Here is a 21286-nt window from a genome sequence, read left to right as displayed (position 1 = left end):
AGAAGATTATGTGCTGTCTGACATTTCAGTGCCACAGATATCAAAACTTTTGACAGCACACAGTTTGTTTGGTAATTCTGAAGCCCACAGCTGGAGTGAGATTCAGTTCATTTTCAGAGACTCCAAATATGTTAATGATTCAGAGCATTCAATGTAACTTAAGATCTTTAACCTGTATGAAATAGTTTTATAAGTTCCTTGGAAACAGTATTGTGTCTGGTATCTCATCAGTCAGGTTAGTCTGGTTCTGTGTTAACTCACCTCACAGAGACTCAAATATGGTCTGTTGAAACCCATGTAGCAAATGGCTCGGAGTCAGATTGAGGCCATTTGGCGTCTGGATCGTAAACAGCCCTAAAATTGTGACTTTAGATAACCCTGTGTCCTGATAACACAATCACCCAGATATCTACCACCTATCAAGGCTGTAAAGTGGGCAACAATTAAAACAAATGCCGTCGTAAAAGGACGTTCAAAGGAATTCCATCAGAGTCGTTCGACGATTGCCAGAGACACAGCTGGGGGCACAGACTATATGTCTGTGATGAAACCACATTTAAAAATCACAATGAGCTGTTTTAATGTATATATATGTTATATCCCTTTACTGCATGATCATGTATGTGTGATGTAACTGTGTGTTAACACTTTAGTTAGATTTTGTTCACTGTAGCATGGTTCATATCTTAGGTATGAAATTATTATTCAACGTGATCTTAAACCCATGTCTTGTCTAGTATCAAATTAATCTACTCTTTATTTCCCAATCATTTCTATGTATCATATTACCATAAGCCGCATCAATGTCATTTAGTATCGATTTGAAGAGTTATGGAAACAAACTTTTATCATAATGCAAATGTGATGTCTGAAAGAACAAAGGCTTGTTTCCCCGCGCACACATTGGCCATACACCCAAAATGGGCTGGGCGTGTGAAAGGTCAAAACGGCCTATCGCCCAAGCCATCATAGCTCATTTGCTCATAGCTCAATTGCTCAGTTCGCTCAATAGCTCAATTCGAACGATTCGCTCAGTATCTCAGTCAGTGGCTTAGTTCATTCATGAGCGCCCAGTCGCCCGGTTACCCAGGTAACCCGTCAGCGCAGTTTGGAAACTCGCTGAGACTCAACCAGAGTCCCTCGGATTCATCATCTTTTCTCTGAGCCCTGTCTTTCTTCGGGACAGTCTTCCTGGCTTGCACTTTGCGCTAGAGTTCGGAAAACCACGCGGACCAATCCGCCCTACGAAACAACTTAACGGACTACATCTTACGAACACATCTGGACTCTCTCTCTCTCCTTGCTCGCACCGCGTGCAGCAGAAACTTCGCAACGAAAACACAAAGAGCCAAATGCAAGTATAAACTTGTTTTACTCGCTGATGTTTAAGCTTTACCCCTTATAAAATTAAGGCGCTACTTAGAGATTTTCCGATGGTTTGTGCAGATGTTAAGCAATAGTGCTTTGCCAATCTTTTACTCTCTCTCTCTAGCTTTTTCAATCTTTACTTTCTCATCTATGTTTTATGTTATTGTATGTGTGTATGTTTAGTTAGTCGTTATGTGTACTTCATTTTATAGTAACCGGTTTGCATTTTCACAATTGAATTGTTTCTGTGTTCAATGCTCCTGAAAGTAAAGTCACTAATTCTGCCTTTTGATACAGCTACACGCTGCGAGTAGCACTGTATATCAGTGAGAAGGTTAATTTTAAAGGCCATGAAATTAACATTTCTTAGACGTTAATATACGATTATGGATATATGTCTTCGGTGGACGAACATATTAATTAATTGTTATTATTAATTCTGCTACGCCAGGTAAAGCCTGATAAACTTGTATAATTAATTACAGTTAATTATACATAATATTCCCTTTGAGCTAAAATCTAAGATTCCCTTAATTGGGAATCCCCGTAGTGCTTCGGTCGGAGGGTCATAGTGTTTCAAATAACGTTATTTCCCTCCTCCCGCAAATTCGCTACATCCAACATTAGCAGATTTAGTAGTGGCAATGGTTTTGGCCCTGGAGGTTCATCTCTCGAGTTAGACCCAGATAACAGATGATAAAGAACCAAAAGCAGAATTAAAACCCAGATCAACAGCGCTGTGCTGTAATTCTGAAGAAGCCCCATATTTAGACAACAACACCCAAAGACAAGTCAGTTGAGAATTTGTAGGATAAAGTGGAGATATCTGTAACAAGCACTGAAGAGTGTAAAGTAGGTGTGGCTGCTACATTAAAAGTTCATTGATATTGCAATCAGTTCATGGTGCTGTTAACACTTACTAGACAAGCAGATGTGATGAGATCTGGGGCCTCATTTATAAAGTGTGTGTACGCACAGATTTGATCATAAAGTGTGTGTACGCAAAAATCCACGACAAAGTCCATATTTATAAAAACTGTCTTTGACGTGGAAAAGTGCTTATCGCCACATCAGGGTTAGAGCAGACGTTTGCTTGTCCGATTGCTGCAGGTTTTTGGAAATATAAGCTTCTTGCTGCTCAAAATGATTTAAACATTAACAGGTGCCTCAATGACAATAATTAGAAATCGTTTAAAGACGGAAATCTGCAACTGTTCAGCTGTGCACAATTTTAAGCTCATTTGCGATTTATAGATTTCACGTCTGAAAGTGAGGCATATGTGCATTTTCTATGCGTTAATTCATTATATATAAAATTTATAGCATTTTATAAACGAGGCCCCTGTTTTCTGATTTGTTAATGTGACATGAAAGCACCCCCCCCCCTCTCTCTTAAGGACTAATAAAGTATAATAAACATTTGTGTGACTTAAGTACTCAAGAATATAAAAATTTTAGTTTTATGTTATTTTAAACCCATCTAAGAATTCATCTATAATGACCCTCCCTCCTTAGATTTAAAACATTTTCAACACGTCTATCAGTATCAACCCATTATATGGAAAAATGGACACAAAAGCTCAGACTTTTTGGTAAACATCATCACTGTTTAATTTGAAAAGCAAAAAAAGTTGAATTGGAAAAATTGTAATGGTAAAACATTACAATACTTGCCAAGATTTCACAGACAGTTTCACAAATATTATTTAATGTGACAAAACCAAAGTGAAATCAATAAGAAAAAAACAAATGACTATAAAAGTTTATTGATGTGACACATGTGTTTAACACAATGAAGAAAATGAAGCTTTGTGATCTAACAGTCAACATTTCTCAACAATAATTTTCCAAGCAAATGTAAAATGTTCATTCACAATCTAATGTTACATTTCTTTGTCTCACTTTCTCCTCCCAATTAGCAAATTACAACCAGACTAAAAATGAATAACCAACAAAGTATAATCAGAAGTCATGAACATTTACACAAACTGAAGTCAGAACTGTGACAGAACTTCACAAAGTGACTACATTAATATTTTAAACAAAACATGCTGATGATTTAATGAAGTGTGTCATTTATTGTTGATAATACTGTAAGTCATGATGTCGGTCTCTATCAGGATAATGATCTTCTTGTCTGTTACTCAATCATGAGACAGAGATGAAGAAGACCATCAGGAAGATAAAGCGATGATAAAATAAAGGCCCTATTTTAATGATCTAAGCGTATGATCTATAGTGCACAGCGCAATCTTAGGGCGTGTCCTGAAAAAGTATGGATATGATCACTGTAAACTCAAAAAATGATGAAGAATAATTTACAAACATGCAAAAAAAGGTTTGCACTCAAAATTACTTTTTTGTAAAAAACAGGAGATAAAGAATTTACAAACGTTTAGAAAATCACAACAGCACCTAAGAGATCCATGCAGATATAATCTGTTGTGTCTTAAGTGAATGTTTGGTTAACTGTTGAGGAAAAAATATCTGATGTGTAACATTATATTAGATCCGTGCATTACAGTAGATCTTAAAGCTGTCTGTCTCAACCTCAATCAAATAAATGTTGAAAATGTGCTCATTCCGAATCATTTTGCGAGCACATGTCACCAGGGGCGATTCTAGGATTTTCATTTTAGGGGGGCTCAGCCCCCAGTAAGGGTATGATTAAAAAAATATTATTTAACTATTAGGTTGTATACTACTAACCTTATTGCAATCCACTATTCCATTGTATTCCCTGTGTGTCATATATGGGACTAGAAAATGTTCATTTGGGAATGGAGATTTTTTTACAATGAAGACTTCCTGATTCATTATTCACTGTGCAAATACACATACACATTTCCAGTACAAACACATCATTTACTGTTTGCATTTCTATGCTCACATAGAAACCTTAGCTAAGGATTTTTTTGACAAAATAAACTTTTAACCAGAAAATAAGATAAATGTGTGTGTTAACATACAGTGGATATAAAAAGTCTACACACCCCTGTTAAAATTGCAGGTTTTTGTGATTTAAAAAATGAAAACAAGATGAATCATTTTGGAACCTGTTCCAACTTAATTCCGTACTTCCAACCTATATATTAAAGCTAATAACAATAAGAAAACTTTGGTGGTGAAAAAATGGCAAGTAAAGTTGTACAATAACCAGGTTGCATAAGTGTGCACACCCTTAAACTAAAACTTAGTTTAAGCACCTTTAGATTTTATCACAGCATTCAATCTTAATGGGAATGTGTCAATCAATTTGACACTTTTGAATTTGCAATATTTTGCCATTTCTCCTTTCAAAAGCATTTTAAATCTGTCAAATTGGTTGGGTGTCTCCTGTGCACAGCCCTCTTCAGATCACCCCATAGATTTTGGATGGGATTTAGATCCGGACTCTTGCTGGGCCATTCCAAAACCTTGATCTTGTTTTGGTGAAGTAATTCCTTTGTTGATTAGATGTGTGCTTTCTGTCATTGTCATGCTGTGAGGTGAAATTTCTCTTCATTTTAAGTGTTTTGGCAGAAGCCTTTAGGTTTTGGGCCAAAATTGACGGGTATTTGGAGCTATTCATTATTCCATACACCCTGATTAAAACCCCAGTTCCAGCTGAAGAAAAGCAGCCACAAAGTATGATGCTGTCACCTTCATGCTTTACTCTGGGCATGGTGTTCATTTGGTGATGTGATGTGGGTTTTATTGCACCAAATATATATTTTGGTATAATGGCCCAAGTTCAACTTTGGTCTCAATTGACTATAATACATTATTCCACATGGATTTGGGATATAGAAATATTTGTTTTTACAAACTTTAGATGGACTTATTAATATTTTTGATTAAAAATGCTAATAGCCCAAACATGAAGAATTCAGGAGATTTTTGTCACATGTAGGGAGCAAAAAGTACTTGCCAGATATTGTTACAATTCTTTTAATGTTGCTGTAGGCCTCTCGGCAGCCTTCCTTACCATTTTCTTTCCTGGTTTACTCATAAATTTTAGGTGGATGCCTGGTCTTAGTAATGTCAATGTTGTGCCATATTTTCTCCACTTATGGATTATTGTTTTTACAGTATTCCATGGTATATTCAGTGTCTTGGAAATGTTTTTAACCCTCTGTTGATTGATATTTTTCAACAATGGGATCATGTACCTGCTGAGTAAGCTCTACACAGACAATGGCTTTTTCAGTGGGATGATACACAAAAAAAATCCTTTAGGGCCAGGCACACTTCATTAATAGTTAAAAAGTAATTTTAATTGATGAGAGGTATGTACTACTTCATATTTAACTTAAGTCTAAATGTGATTGGTTGCTTTTGAACACTACCACAATCACTATTGTAAAAGGGTGTGCACACTTATGCAACCTGATTATTGTACAACTTTACTTGTCATTTGTTCACCACAAAATTATTCTTAATGTTAATTACTTTAATATATAGGTTTGAAGTAGGGAATTAAGTTGGAACAGGTTCCAAAATGATTCATCTTGGTTTCATTTTATTAATCACAAAAACATGCAATTTAAACAGGGGTGTGCAGACTTTTTATATCCACTGTACATGTAAACATAAACCGGATTTGCTAATCTTATAGGTTAATATTATTAGTTGATAGCCACTGTGTTAATCTGGGAATTATACAGATCTAAAATATAGAAAAGGGGACTGACCAACAAGTGATCTACCTTAATACTGAGTTGTCAAGATGCAGTACGATTTGGTTTTCAGGACAGGGTTTAGATTAAGCCAGGACAAGGCCTTAGTTATATTAGGATGTTTATGTAGTTTTTACAAGCATACCTTACAAAAATATTACAGGTGTGCATCTTGAGACAAAAGAATGTGACTGATGTATTTGAAGATATGTTAGTGCAAGATACTTTTAGTTAAGAACTAAAACTCAAACAGGCATTTTAGTCTTGAACTAGACTTAAGCCCTGTTTGGGAAACAGCCCCTATGTCTATACTGTAGGTCAGGGGTCTCCAACCTTTTTATAAGCAAGGGCTACCACAATGGATAAAACAATCTGGATGGGTACTTACTACTTTCTGATATAGTTTAATCAAAACGTTTTTCTTTTACTTGTTGTTTTATTTTACTTTACTTGTTGATACGTTTTAGTATTGTTTAAAATGTTAAGATAGGTAAACCAAGCCAAGCTAATATTAAAAATACCACATTGAACCCTCAAAAACTTACTAGGAATACACAATGCCAAAGACAAATACACAGGTGCCTTACACTTTTTAAAAGGAAGGAGTTCAAATGTTGAAATATTAATATTTTAAATGAAACATATTTAATAAGCTATACTTTACTTATATTGTTAGATTTTTAAAAAAATATTTTACTGCAAATATAAGGTGAATTGCCCAATAAAAGCTCGATTTGCATGTTTGATCCAGTTTTTCCACACAAAAAAACTAGTTTTATAAAAGGATACACTTCACAATAACCTGGTATTTCGCTGCATGAAATGATCTGCCTGATGCGTTCAGTACAACAACTGTAAAGCAATGCATCACGCCAGCACCTGACTTAAAAACCTGTAACGTTAATAAGCAATATAGATGCGTGCTTTTACTGGTAACTTGACTGACCTGCTCCCTTCTTGGCGAATATTTCTGTGATTGATTTTGCAGCATCTCGCTGCGTCTGTCTCTCTCTGCGTCTCCTTTGCGCTGCATATTTGTTAGATAAAGCCAAAAAGCAGTGGGTTGCCGCCGTTTGGTCATGTGGTGGCATTTTCTCACCGCGACTGACTGACTCGTAGGTCCGTCATTCATTCATATCATATTATTTCACATGTCAACCTGAGCTGACTGCACGGCAGGTTAGAACAGCCGCCAGGTCAAGATGGCCAGTCCGCCCTGTACTACTGATGTTCGCTCTGCTCGGCCCCCCTGCGGATTGAAAAACACGCTAAATCCATGCTGACTCAGATCAGGGGAGGAGCTTAAACTTGACGCAGCATGCCGCCTTTTCTAAAGAGTTTTTATAGGGGACTGAAGTGATCACAAATTAATGACTCAAATATTTTTTTAGGGGGGCTGGACAGAATTTTAGGGGGGCTGAAGCCCCCCTAAAATGAGCCTAGTGACGCCCCTGCATGTCACAAATGGTTGTGTGTGTAATAAGCACATTGTCGTCCCATTTATAGGTGGATAATAAATACTAACACACTCTCTAAATAAATGTAAAACAATTGTGCAATTGACTTTAGATCAGGTTTTAATTGGTCATTGGCACAGTCCATTTCAGTTGCCTTAAAATAGCAATGCACCAACAATGTGCCTGAACACTTCTGTTTCAGACCAGTCATGGGCACACAAATGGGTGCAAATGCATTTGGTATGTAAACAGTGTGGCGCAGGACTTGAAAGTGAAAAGTAAAAAAACACTTCTGCTGCATTGGGCCAGGTGCATGATAGGGCACAAAATGAGCAGAGTTTACTGAATAATCTTAGTTGTGTTCTCAATGCTCAGTCTGACTAGACAAAGATTCAAAAGTAACGGCTCTCCATGACATTATTGAAAAGATTGTGACAGTCCTTTAGTAGTGAACAGCAGTCAACAAGGCTTTCCAGTGCCACAAGCTTTATGCCAGAGCCTACCAGATCAGCACCAAATGTATGTTTCTGAAAATGACACGCACGTCCCTGTGTATAATATCATTCCAAGTTACACAAATAACTTAAGGAGAGGATTTTTATATTTAGATTAAATCTCAGAGATCACAGATGATAAGTGGTGCAGAGTTACTATGCCAAAAGATCGGATGTAGTTTCTTATTAAAAGATTGATCAGTAAATGAGTATATATGACACATAGACTCCACATCATAAAAAGAGACTCGACCCTCCTCATAATCCACAAACACCCCGACTCTCTGAGGCTTGACGCTCACAGAAATAGGAATATATGGATACTCACTAGCCTGATACTTTCCTCCTCTCAAACCAGCCACCCAGTATCCACTCTCAGGATTCAGACTGACAAACCCCTTCCTCTTAACAGATTCTCTGGCCACACCCACAAACCACTCACTTAACCCCTTCACCTGCACCTCATAGTAAAAACATGAGGTGAATCCTTCTTTTCCAAGAACACAGAGCTCCTCATCAAACTTGTTATTTGACTTTTGATCTCCATCCTTCACTGTTTCTGATTGTTGTTCATATCTCACTTGTTTCCCATCATCCGACACAATGAGATGTGGATGAGCTGAATCAGGATCCAGAGTCACATTCACTGATAAAATAATGACAAACAAATTCAGTGTGTCAAGAAAACCACATATAGTCTCATCTAACAGCTGTAGATCTATATCACTTTAATGATGTCATAAAGCTTTTACTTACCTGCAAATTTTCTTAAGAGTGATTTCACTAAAAACAGACAGACAGTAAAGAGTTAAACAGGGATCATAATAGAAGATTGTGAATGACATTAAAACATTTATAGTAAAATCGAATAATTTAATAAAGATATGAAAATAAACTCACAACTTTCTACAGTCCCCTTCTCTATCATTGCAAGTCTCTCACATTCTAGAGAGTTTAAGTTGTAAAGAGGAGAGAAAAGAGATTAAGTAAAATAAAATTAAACTTAAAACAACAATTAATAACACAAGCATTTAATGAACTATTTGACACATCAGCATTTTATCAGTAAGGAGATTTCTAAGTGGGCTATTTCCACCAGATGTAGCCACCAAGCCAAATATTCATAACAAAGAAATCAGAACATTTAAGTATACAAGTTGAGTCATAATAAATAAAGTGAAATGACACATGGAATAAGTATTGACCACACTTTATTTAATACTTTGTAGAAAAGCCTTTGTTGGTGATTACAGCTTCTAGACGCCTCCTGTATGGAGAGAGCAGTCGTCTGCATTACTCAGGGGTGATTCTGGACTATTCTTCCACACAAATGGTCTTTAAATCTTGAAGGTTCCTGGGCCTCTTTTATGAACTTTGATCTTCAGTTCTCTCCATAGATTTTCTATGGGATTTAGGTCAGGTGATTGATTGACCACTTCATTGTTTCATTTGCCTTGTGTTTGGGATCATTGTCTTGCTGAAATGTCCACCCTCTTTTCATTTGAAGCTTTCTGGTAGATGGCAGCAGATTTTTATCCGGAATGTCCCGGTACATTTCTCCATTCATCCTGCCTTCAATAATATGAAATCTGCCAGTACCCCTTGCTGAAAAGAAGCCCCAAACCATCATGCTTCCACCCCCAAACTTAACTGTTGATTTGAGTGGTGGGTAGTGCCATTTCTTCCCCAAATATGGTGTGTAGAGTGACTGTAAAAAGTTAAATTTTGCTTTCATCTGACCATACTATAGTATCCCAATAATCCACAGGCTTCTGCAAATGCTCTTTCACAAACTTTAACCGATCCTCAACATGCTTTTTGTTCAGAAATGGAGTCTTGCGTGGTGAGCGTGTATGGATGTCATGGCGGTTCAGTGCATTGCTTATAGTTTTCTTTGAAACAACAGTATCTGCTGATGCAAGGTCTTTCTGAAGTTCTGCCAGAGTGTTTCTTGGCTCTTGAAGAACTCTCCTGATTATTCTTTGGACTCCTCGGACAGGGATCTTACATGGAGCACCTGATCATGGCCAGCTTTTGGTGAAGTGATGCTCTTTCCATTTCCAGATAATGGCCTCCACAGTACTCACAGGAACATTCAGCATTCTGGAAATGCGCCTATAACTATTCCCATCAAAATGCTTTTCAACGATAAGATTACATAGATCTCGAAAGAGTCCTTGCTTTTACCCATCATGAAGTCTTTCTTCTGTGCCTCCTGGGTAATGAGAAGCCTTTATAAGCCATCAATTAGGACTAAATCAGCTGATATCAATTAGTACTGATAGGGGGCAGGGTTTCTCTCTCAATACTGAGAGATTTCAGGTGATCTCCTGCCTTTCTATGCCATTTTGCACCTTGTTTTATTCATGTGTTCAATACTTAGTCCCTGTGTCATTTCACTTTATTTATTATGACTCAACTTGTATACTTAAATGTCCTGATTTCTTTGTATGAATTCAATATTTGGCTTGATGGCTACATCTGGTGGAAATTGTGTGTCAATAGCCCACTTAGAAAACCTTGTTCTGATAAAAATGCTGATGTGTCAATTACTTATTTTAACTATTTTGTCAAGTTTGATCTAATTTTTAACACAATAGAAATCCAGATGTTTGTGTAAACTCTTGATCATAATGACCATTATTTGAGCTTCAGATTAACACAAGAGTCAATAGTATTTCGGCACTGATCCTCTTTACATGGAAAACATCTTGATTACCACTGTATCCTTTGTTCCCTGAGATAGGGAACGAGACGCTGCGTCATGATATGAAATTTTAGCATCCATGCATCTGAATAACTTATAAAACTAGTCCCTATTTTATCAGCAATGAGAGATGATGTCACAAGTGATAAATAGAAATAGAAATAGGAAGCGTAAACAACATATGCCAGCTTCTGGAAAAAATGAAGCAAGTGCTACAGGCACATGGAGTTATGTCAAGTTATTTTAGGGAACAAAGGTTACAGGCATAAACGAGATGTTCCTTTTCGAGGGAACTCAATGCTGCATCTTCAAATAAAAGTTTTTGGAATAAAATGCCCACTAAGCCAAAAACGTAACAACAACTTAGACCACATGTGCGCAATAATCATGAACAAGGAAAAAATATATAAATTATATAACACGGATTTATATTGTTGGGTTCTTTTTCCTTGTTCATGATTATTGTGCACGATTATAAGTTTTTGTTGAATCATGATTTGTAAGTTAAAACATCTGTTCATTTTACGAGCAAATTTGTTCATACACATGCTTAGTGAATGAGACCCAATATTACCATTTTTTAGTCTCCTCTCTTCACTCTTTAGTTTCTCGTCTTCACTCAGTTTCTTTCTCTGTATTTCTGAAGTGGAACAAAACATGGAAATTATATAAAGCTATTTCTTTACAACTACAAACATGCATTATTTTCCATTAATAAGATTGTAAAACCTGAAAAAGTAAACATTACAAAACTGTAAGGTTTTGTTCTGTGCTTTTCTGTTTTCTGTGTATTTTTGTCATTTGAACTTGTATTTTGATTCTCTGCTCTGTTCGGACTTTTATTTTGAAATTCATCTTGCCATGTCACGCTTCACACTTCCTGTTTGTTTTTGTATATAAGTCACTTCCTGTTCACCTGTTCCTGGCTGATTATTACATTGCCCCAACCTGTCTGTATATCTGCCTGTTATCTGTTTAATCTGTTTAATCTGTTTATCTGTATCTGTTCCTGTTTTTGACCTGTGCCTGTTTATTTGGATTTTGGATTGTACTCTGCCTGCCCCTGAACAATTGCCTGATTCTGGATTACGATTTGTGGATTACCCTTTGGATTTGTTTGCTGGCCCTTATTGGGATTTTACATAATAAACACCTTTTGCACATGGATTCTCCTCTTCATCGCTTTCTTTAAAGCACACCCCTTACAGAATAATCAGCCTAACCCGGATCCAGCGAAGGTTAGTAACTTCCCACCAGCAACATGAAACCCATTTTTGCACTACTTGAACTCCGCCAGAACCACCGCCGTATTGAGGATTATGTGAGTGATTTTCTGGAATTGTCTAATCAAGTACATTATGATGAGGAAACATTGAAACCGATTTTTTATAATGCTCTTGATGAGTGGTTGCGTCTGTGTATGCCTCATGATATGTCTGCCTGGTCCCTGGAGAGTTATATTGACTTTGCTTTGTTGCTGTGTGGCTCACCATTTACTGTGGGTGTTGCGGATACACCTCCAGTGAATTAACACAACACACAAAGCCAAGTCATGCCTGTTCTGTCCATGCCTGCTCCCAAAATGGCCGCCACCATGCCTGCTCCCAAAATGGCCGCCACCATGCCTGCTCCCAAAATGGCCGCCACCCTGCCTGTCCCCAAAATGGCCGCCACCCTGCCTGTCCCTAAAATGGCTGCCATCCTGCCTGTTCCCAAAATGGCCGCCATCCTGCCTGTCTCTGCACTCGCACCTGTTTTGGAGAGAACTACTGTTATCCCTGCACCTGAGATTCAGAGGGCCATCGTCACCACCACACCTGCACGTATGAGGGCTGTCGTTCACCCTGCACCTGCCGTCAAGATGGCCGTCTTGCCTGAACCAACTACCACAGAGGTATGTCTCATTGACTCTGTACTTTCTGAATTTGCCATAGCCCTGTGGTGCGTTTGGTCTGCCTGCTGCTCTGTTGTTCCCGAGGTTCCTCAAGGCCCTGAATCTGACCCATCCGACTCATCTGACCCATCCGACTCATCTGACCCGCCCGACTCATCTGACCCGCCCGACTCATCTGACCCGCCCGACTCATCTGACCCGCCCGACTCATCTGACCCGCCCGACTCATCTGACCCGCCTGACTCATCTGATCTGCCCGACTCATCTGATCTGCCCGACTCATCTGATCTGCCCGACTCATCTGATCTGCCCGACTCATCTGATCTGCCCGACTCATCTGATCTGCCCGACTCGTCTGGTCCACCATCTGGAACATCGCCACCCTGGGCTGTGGAAGCTTTCCCAAGGTTTTTTTTTTGGGGGGGTAGTACCCGGACACAGGAAGGAGGCAGAGGACACCGAGGCGGAGACCGAAGTGGACTCTGATCCTTCCTCTCCTTGTGTTCCAGGTCTATCCCTTCCTCATGACCAAGCTTCATGTTTGCCCAATGACCTAGCTTCATGCCTGCCCCTTGATCCTGCTCCATGTCTGCCCCTTGATCCTGCTCCATGTCTGCCCCTTGATCCTGCTCCATGTCTGCCCCTTGATCCTGCTCCATGTCTGCCCCTTGATCCTGCTCCATGTCTGCCCCTTGATCCTGCTCCATGTCTGCCCCTTGATCCTGCTCCATGTCTGCCCCTTGATCCTGCTCCATGTCTGCCCCTTGATCCTGCTCCATGTCTGCCCCTTGACCCAGGTCCAAGCCTGCCCCTTGACCCAGGTCCAAGCCTGCCCCTTGACCCAGGTCCAAGCCTGCCCCTTGACCCAGGTCCTAGCCTGCCCCATGACCCAGGTCCTAGCCTGCCCCATGACCCAGGTCCTAGCCTGCCCCATGACCCAGGTCCTAGCCTGCCCCATGACCCAGGTCCTAGCCTGCCCCATGACCCAGGTCCTAGCCTGCCCCATGACCCAGGTCCTAGCCTGCCCCATGACCCAGGTCCTAGCCTGCCCCATGACCCAGGTCCTAGCCTGCCCCATGACCCAGGTCCTAGCCTGCCCCATGACCCAGGTCCTAGCCTGCCCCATGATCCTGGACCATCCTGGCCACATGACCCAGGACCTCTCCTGAACTGCCCTGCCATTGCCAAGAGGTCCTGGCCCGCCCGCCCACCCTCTATTGGATTTGATTATTTGTTTGTTGGGCTCCGGGAGTCGCCCTTTAGAGGGGGGGTTCTGTAAGGTTTTGTTCTGTGCTTTTCTGTTTTCTGTGTATTTTTGTCATTTGAACTTGTATTTTGATTCTCTGCTCTGTTCGTACTTTTATTTTGAAATTCATCTTGCCATGTCACGCTTCACACTTCCTGTTTGTTTTTGTATATAAGTCACTTCCTGTTCACCTGTTCCTGGCTGATTATTACATCGCCCCAACCTGTCTGTATATCTGCCTGTTATCTGTTTAATCTGTTTAATCTGTTTATCTGTATCTGTTCCTGTTTTTGACCTGTGCCTGTTTATTTGGATTTTGGATTGTACTCTGCCTGCCCCTGAACAATTGCCTGATTCTGGATTACGATTTGTGGATTACCCTTTGGATTTGTTTGCTGGCCCTTATTGGGATTTTACATAATAAACACCTTTTGCACATGGATTCTCCTCTTCATCGCTTTCTTTAAAGCACACCCCTTACAAAAACAAACATGAATGTTACCTCTGTGTCTATAGATGAACATTGCGATCAATATCCCAGTAATCACACTGAATATAACAGCAAATGAAATCATGACCACTGATGTCCTCCAAGAGTTAAACATTTTACCTGTAAAAGAAAACTTTCAAAACTTACTATTTCATGATTAATATATGCAAATGTTGTACTATACTAGGAGACTGTCAAGCTTTTTTTCAGATATGATCATCATTTTAAAACAGACCCAGCTGGACATCTTTATGTATAAACACCCAGTTAAACTGTTTGGGGAAAGCAATATGAATAATATTATAAAACATAATGTTGCCATTAAAAATGCCTTTTAAATTGTTAAAGCAAATAATCAAAATGTTACCCTATAGATTTATTACAATTTTCCACTGACCTCCCAACACCAGTTGCATCTCCCTTGGGTCCTATAACCCCTTCAATTAATATCAATTAAAGTTCACTTGTATTTTGAATATTTTCATGTGGGCCATTCTACCGAATTTGTGCCATTTCTGTCTCCAGGACAAACATGCAAGAAAACTCTAAAATACATTTTATTGCATTGTCCTGCATGTTAATCTTACACCAAATTAAAACTTTATAATTTAAAAAATTAATAAAAACTACATAAAATATAAAAATGATAAAAATGCTGTTTTTCATCCATCCCTGCTCTCTCTCTCTATATTCTTTACTTTTAAATATAAAGCATAACATTCTTCAGATATCTTTTTTTTGCATATTTGTGTAGGTCCATATCCCATCTTTGCTATACATATTTTTACCATTGGAAAAATGTTATAATTTTTTATGTCCCCAGGAATTCACTCAGTCCTGTTACCTAATGCGTTCACCCCTCTGAAAATCTAGGAATATTCCACAAGTCACATTTGTAAAAGGAAGTGACATCATCTGAATCTTCTGAAGGTCATGTAAAGATTAAAAGTAGGGATGCACCGAATCCAGGATTCGGATTCGGCCGAATACTGGGCTTTTTGACGGGGTTCGGGTTCGGCCGAATCCTAGATTTTTTTTCCACTGAACCGAACCCTGGCTTACGCTACGCTGGTCGACGTCACGCGGCCGTTGATTACACACATCGGGTGCTGACGTGGAGATGAGCTTTTTCTTTCGGTGAGCCTTAGGGGCTGGACACACCAAAACTTTTAAACATGGCTGAAAACGCCTTGAGGACCCCAAATGCCAGCTGTTTTTCAGCCGAGCGCTTGGTAGGTGTAATGCTTCAGCTGTGAGCCGGTTGGTTGCTGTGGTAATGTCCCGCCCCTCCTCCACTGTAATTGGATGGCCGTGTGAAAACTGACATTGACGAGCGGAGCTTCTCACTCAAATAGTTTTCAGCGCGGAGCTGCTTGCTTATTGGAAAAACGAGCGTGTCGCAACGCATCGCTTTCATTATGCATAGGCTTATGGTAATTGTCAAAATAGTTTTCCAACTTGTCATCCTGGCATAATGTACAGTTAAAATTAAATAAAATAAAAAATACACCGCTGTGGACGTTGTTTACTTCATTGATGTGTTTTACTGTGTTAATGGAATAAGGATGCGAGTAGGATTCGGTATTCGGTTTCGGATTCGGCCGAATCTTAAACGGTGGATTTGGGATTCGGCCGAACCTAAAAAATCTGGATTCGGTGAATCCCTAATTAAAAGTCACTTTTATCATTTACTTTTCTTGTATATTTTATAATATTGACGCTATGACTGTGAATATCAATCTTAAAGGGATAGTTCGGCCAAAAATGATATTAAACCCATGATTTACTCACCCCGAAGCTGTCCGAGATGCATTTGTCCATCGTTTTTCAGACAAACACATTTTTAGATATTTTAGAAAATGTTTTAGATCTTTCAGTTGATTAAATGTGAAGTTACAGGGTCCACAACCTTCAAGTCCAAAAAATGTGCATCCATCCTTCACAAAATAAATCCAAGCAGCTCCAGGATGATAAACAAAGGTCTTCTGAGGGTAATCCGCGCGGTGGTGTTGTAGAAATATCCATATTTAAAACTTTATAAATGAAAATAACTACCTTCCGGTAGCGCGGCCATCTTAGACTCCTCTGTATTCAAGAAAGAGTATTAGCGTAGTGTATGCACTTTTCTTAGTGACGTATGATAAATTTGAAGGATTCGACTAAGATGGCGGCCTTACCGGATGCGAGTTATTTTGGTTTATAAAGTTTTAAATGTGGATATTTCTACAACGAAACTGCACGGATTACCATCAGAAGGCCTTTGTTTACCATCCTGGAGCCGTTTGGATTTATTTTGTCAAGGATGGATGCACATTTTTTGGACTTGAAGGTCGTGGACCCCATAACTTCACATTTGATTAACTGAAAGATCTAAAACATTTTCTAAAATAACTGAAAATGTCATAGTCTGAAAAATTATGGACATATGCATCTTGGGCGGATTCGGGGTGAGTAAATCATGGGTTTAATATCATGTTTGGCCGAACTATCCCTTTAATGTTCAGTCCGGTTACTTATATTATTTCTTTGATGCTATAGATTTACTGGTAAATCACTAGAATTTGCTCAGTCTTCACGCTATTAGCACATATTTAATTCAGCAATATTTCATATATTTGCTAAATCTATGCTAGTCCTGTTACTTTCAGTCCTTTAACAAAATTTCTCCATCCTCCAATCTCTAGTTGCCTGAGATTGACCAATAATCGTTTGGAAAAGTTAAATATGTGTGTTATTAGATGAAGGGGCAGATTTAATAATAGCTTGCACCAGTACAAACTATCAGTTAAATTACGACTGTAAAAAGACACGCAGAGCTGAAAAGGTGTGATTATTTATGCAATGGCCTTATTGTTAATGCATTTCTAAGAGTTTCCCTTTCAGACGCAAAATTTATGGAAGGAGAATATTTAGCTCCGTGCAGTCGCTCCCCACATTGCAATTTTATCTGGCCCAGCTCCGGCCCACACTACCAGTGTCTGCTTGGGCCACATACTGGAATGAATGATGGTCCTAGTGTGGACCAGGTCTGTATTCCAGACAAGGGCCACACATGGGCCATAAGTGGCTCAAGTCTTAGCCAAGTTAATTACTCATAACTGGCCCTGAATTGGGCCAGATCAAAATGTAACATTGAAACAGTGCCATCTCTGCCAAACCTGGGCAATGTTTGGCCTACATGCTGTATGCCATTGCCCGATGAATACCAGCTGTGCCAGACACATGCCAAATCTGGGCCAAATTTGTTTGCTGACTGGGTCTGGAGAAGTGCTCTCACGGTTCTTTAAAACCATATGTCACAGTCACATGCCTTCAGTTCCAGCTCAAGTCAGACAAAATTTCTAACCGGCATGCACTGCTTCAATTCAACCTCCGATCGGTCTGCGCAGCGCTGCATGAAGTCGAACACACATATTGTTTGCCAAGCTAGGGTTTTTTTTGTTTGCTGAAGTCACTAGAAGTCGTCACATACCAGGTGTTTCAAAACTTATTGTAAACTTTAATTTTTTGTCCTCCAGTTCTTTTCAGTGTGCTCTGGCTTTGTTAGCTGGGATGTCCGTGGTGCTGAACTCAAGTGCATCAGGCGTTAGTAGATCACCTGCACCTCGTCAGCTCTGCTTATTTGTGACCCTGAACTAATGCTGGGTTCCAGGCAACCTGTAACCCATAAATCACGACTTCAAAACCACGACTCACAACTCTGAACTGGGTGTACATCGATCTAGTACGAGTTCACGGGTGGGAAGTCAGGTTACAGGTTGCCTGGAACGCATACTCCCAGTTCAGAGTCGTAAGTGAAGTCGTAATTCACGTGCTCCAAAACCTGCCTGGAACGCAACATAATTTGCACTGCTCTTAGTAGACTGAGTTGGTCATTTTGGAAATCTGCTTTTGCGTTTCTGTTATTTAATTTGCACCTTTTTAGAAATAACCCGCAGATATTACCAGTCCCATCTGCGTTTTTTTGGAATTGCGCTTTTGCGCTAATTTTCCCAGTTTAATAAATCTGGCCCTTATTGTAAAAAAATATTAAATTAACTTTAATTTTGATGAGTTACAACATGGCACCGGTTCAGTGAAATGGCCCATCTATTTTACAGCATCAATTCATCTTAGGACCAGAATAAAATACATAACCAGAATCAGTGTGTGTTTGTGTGTGTACTTACTTGATAGAATAATATCAGTGTCCATCATGTGATGTCTCATTATGACCCTACAGTGATATTTACTGTCTCTGTTATAAACAGTAATCATTTGTTTTACTCTGAATCCATCTGTCTCTTTCTGTTTGTCTGTATTTTCAGATGTCAAAGTGACTCCTTCACTGTCCAGCCACACAAGTTCAGGTTCAGGGTTCCAACCTTTAGATTCACATTGAAGATGAATTCCACCAGAACCATCAAATCCATCTACAGTGATGAGTGGAGGACTTCCTATAGCTACACACATCAAGGGTGAAAAATATATTTAGTTTATTTTCTACCTATAAAATATAAGTTTATACAAGCACGGAACAGAAAAATAAAATAGTGTTAGTTTTCTGTGGTTTGCTCACCTTCAACTCTAAGATCAACAGTGATGTCATCACTCCAGGATTTATACTCGATTAAACACTTGTAAAGCCCTTCATCAAACAATTTAACTCTTGAGAGTTTAAGTGATGTGTTTCCTTTGTGTAGTTCATCTTTAAACACTTCAGTTCTTCCTCTGTACGACTGAAGCTGATTTATGTTGTTATCTTCATGAGATTCATAGAGATGAACTATTGACCCTTTGAGATCAACTCTAAACCACTCGACTCTCATGTTTACAGCACTGGTGTTGGGTTTGAGAGAACAGGGCAGAATTGCATCTTCACCAGCTACAGTAAGGAGAGGATCTACAGGTCCCACAACCGCATATTGACCTGTTTTAAGAGACAGAAAACAGGTCTGAAATCTGCTGTCAGAGAGGGTTGTGCAGTGGCGGCTGGTCAAAAGGAGGCGCTTAAAGTTGTTCAGAGAGGAAAGCTACTTTAACATATTACCAAAAAGTTTAATATTTATAGTACAAATTAATACAAAATAAAATCAAAACTGAGTTTGTTCTGTGGGGGGGGGGGGGCGCCACCCAAATATGTGTGTATGTAAGTCAGTAAACTTGTTAAAGCCATGTGACTTGAGGCTGAGCTCTAATTGGCTGGTTTCAGATCTGCCTTGGGGCGCAGCACCGTGCACCCCAAACCCTCCCAATTTGTTACAGTGCTGATCAGTGGAAGCAAGTGAAATATCTCGAGATGAAAGAAAATATGATTTTATCCTTACAAAATTACCCTTTACAAGGCGTTTATTTAAAGAATAAATAAAGCATTAAGAAGCTAGGACCAGATCGACCAACAAAGTCAAGTGATTGCAGTTGTAGTCTGTGTGCTTTTTTACCACTTATGGCAAATGGAGTTCGCTAGCTGGATACGATGTAAGTCATGCCTTTTATTGTTTTCCCTAGTTGCTGTTTTAAAGTCTGACTGCGTGATAGACTGCGCAAAATTTTGTGGCACATTTGAGCTGGCTGTGCGTGGACATAATGAGAGCAAGAGCTCAGATAATACGGTATATGCCAGCTTGATCGACTTTATTGCTTATGGAGTTTAAGTTTTTTTTGAAACCCGTAAATCAGATATCTAAATGTAAGATAGCACTATTTTATTGAAAATGTACGAGGTTAGCTATCATGTAGCTAGCTCAAGCTGTGATGTTGTTTCTTCAACATTCTGCTAACCAGTTTTCTGTTATTATACAGAATTACTGTACCACCATGTTTGTATGATGTAGTTTATAAAAATGTCCAAATAATTCCCAAATATTTCTGTAAATTCATGTTAATAAAATATTTCCAAAATTCCGCAGATTAACTTCCCATAGAAGGTTTACAGAAATTTACTGGAAACTTTCCGCCCCTTTGCAACCCTACTTGTGTCTTGTATACTTGTAACACAGAGTAGTGGGCAGCAATCACTGCAGTGCCCCGGGGAACAATTGGGGTTAATGTGCCTTGCTTAAGGGCACCTCAGTCCTTGGGAATCAAACCAGCCTTCAGGTTACAAGCTCGACACAACTCCCCCCCCCATGAGTTTGTTATAAAGTGTGAATATTTACCTGCTGTTGAATCTGTGATTCCAATAATAATCATCAGAGTCACACCAATGAACTCCATCACTCCAAAACACAGCTTCTTAAAAACATTACAAAACAAAAATCTGTTTAGAGACTAACACAAATTTTTACCTTCATACACCTTTTCTTACAATAAAACAGATTCTTTTGTGAATGATCATCTTGTCATACAAGTTCTTCCTGTAACGTTGAAATGTTTTTCTCAACCCTGATCATACAGACACATGCAGTCATTAAAATCTTGATCATCATTTGTTTAAACTTTATTAAACAGCATTAAAAAAACAAGTAGTAAACACCTTCAAGTAAATGAAAGGCCAACCAACCTCAAAATAATCACGAGGTAGAAACAGATTGTTATGTTAACAATTTCACATTTCAACACTGCTCTAATCTATTTTACTGCAATTTATTCTTAACATTGTAAATTCATCATTCTTACCTTCAGCTCAACATTAAGTTTGTTGAAAATCGTCTAGCGTCTGAATAAATTCTGTTCATGAGAGTTTGTACAAAGGGATCAAGCAGAAACTTGTTTGATTTTACTTTCACTTATGATCTCATACACCTGAGATTCTTACACGGCTCCTCCTATTTCAGGTTGGCAGCCGTTAAACCTTGCCAAAGAAATCACGAATCCCTTATTAATTATATTCTGAATAAAACAAAACGTTTTTAAATTATCAAAAACACATATATACAGGTTGCATTTTATCCCATAAATGAGTGAATGGCATGGGCTGCGTTCCATTTATTTTTTATGACCTACCCTTGATAACTTCCCTCAGTCTCATTCACTCAGATTTACGTCATTGCT

The 21286-nt window shown here is 39.0% G+C and overlaps 1 protein-coding gene across 2 annotated transcripts; it reads right to left on the bottom strand.

The window, feature by feature from the left end:
- Positions 1-7486: 7486 nt before the first annotated feature.
- LOC141349106 (butyrophilin subfamily 1 member A1-like) lies at positions 7487-21133 on the bottom strand. 2 transcript variants are annotated; one of them, XM_073865164.1, is made up of 9 exons: positions 20912-21133; positions 20452-20527; positions 18873-19223; positions 18484-18756; positions 14327-14434; positions 11259-11324; positions 8878-8922; positions 8734-8760; positions 7487-8623 (listed from the first exon to the last, which is right to left on the bottom strand). In XM_073865164.1, exons 2-9 carry the CDS (start codon positions 20507-20509, stop codon positions 8100-8102), a joined length of 1452 nt encoding a protein of 483 aa, XP_073721265.1. In that variant the 5' UTR covers positions 20510-20527; positions 20912-21133; the 3' UTR covers positions 7487-8099. The 2 variants fall into 2 exon arrangements, with proteins under 2 accessions (XP_073721265.1, XP_073721266.1); XM_073865165.1 differs by having other exon boundaries at positions 20452-20524.
- Positions 21134-21286: the final 153 nt, after the last annotated feature.

The sequence above is a fragment of the Misgurnus anguillicaudatus genome, unplaced genomic scaffold (genome assembly GCF_027580225.2).
Source record: "Misgurnus anguillicaudatus unplaced genomic scaffold, ASM2758022v2 HiC_scaffold_29, whole genome shotgun sequence".
NCBI classification, from domain to species: Eukaryota; Metazoa; Chordata; class Actinopteri; order Cypriniformes; family Cobitidae; genus Misgurnus; species Misgurnus anguillicaudatus.
Note: the sequence above shows the minus strand (reverse complement) of the source record. Positions and strands in the feature narration are given on the sequence as shown.

What these genes read in the sequence shown, in the direction of transcription:
- LOC141349106 (XM_073865164.1), bottom strand. Translation starts at nt 20,509, where the DNA reads ATGGAGTTCATTGGTGTGACTCTGATGATTATTATTGGAATCACAGAT. An exon ending in AATCACAGATTCAACAGCAG is followed by an intron (nt 19,224 to 20,451) that starts GTAAATATTCAC and finishes CTCTTAAAACAG; the next exon opens with GTCAATATGCGGTTGTGGGA. An exon ending in ACTCTTAAGAAAATTTGCAG is followed by an intron (nt 8,624 to 8,733) that starts GTAAGTAAAAGC and finishes TTATTTTATCAG; the next exon opens with TGAATGTGACTCTGGATCCT.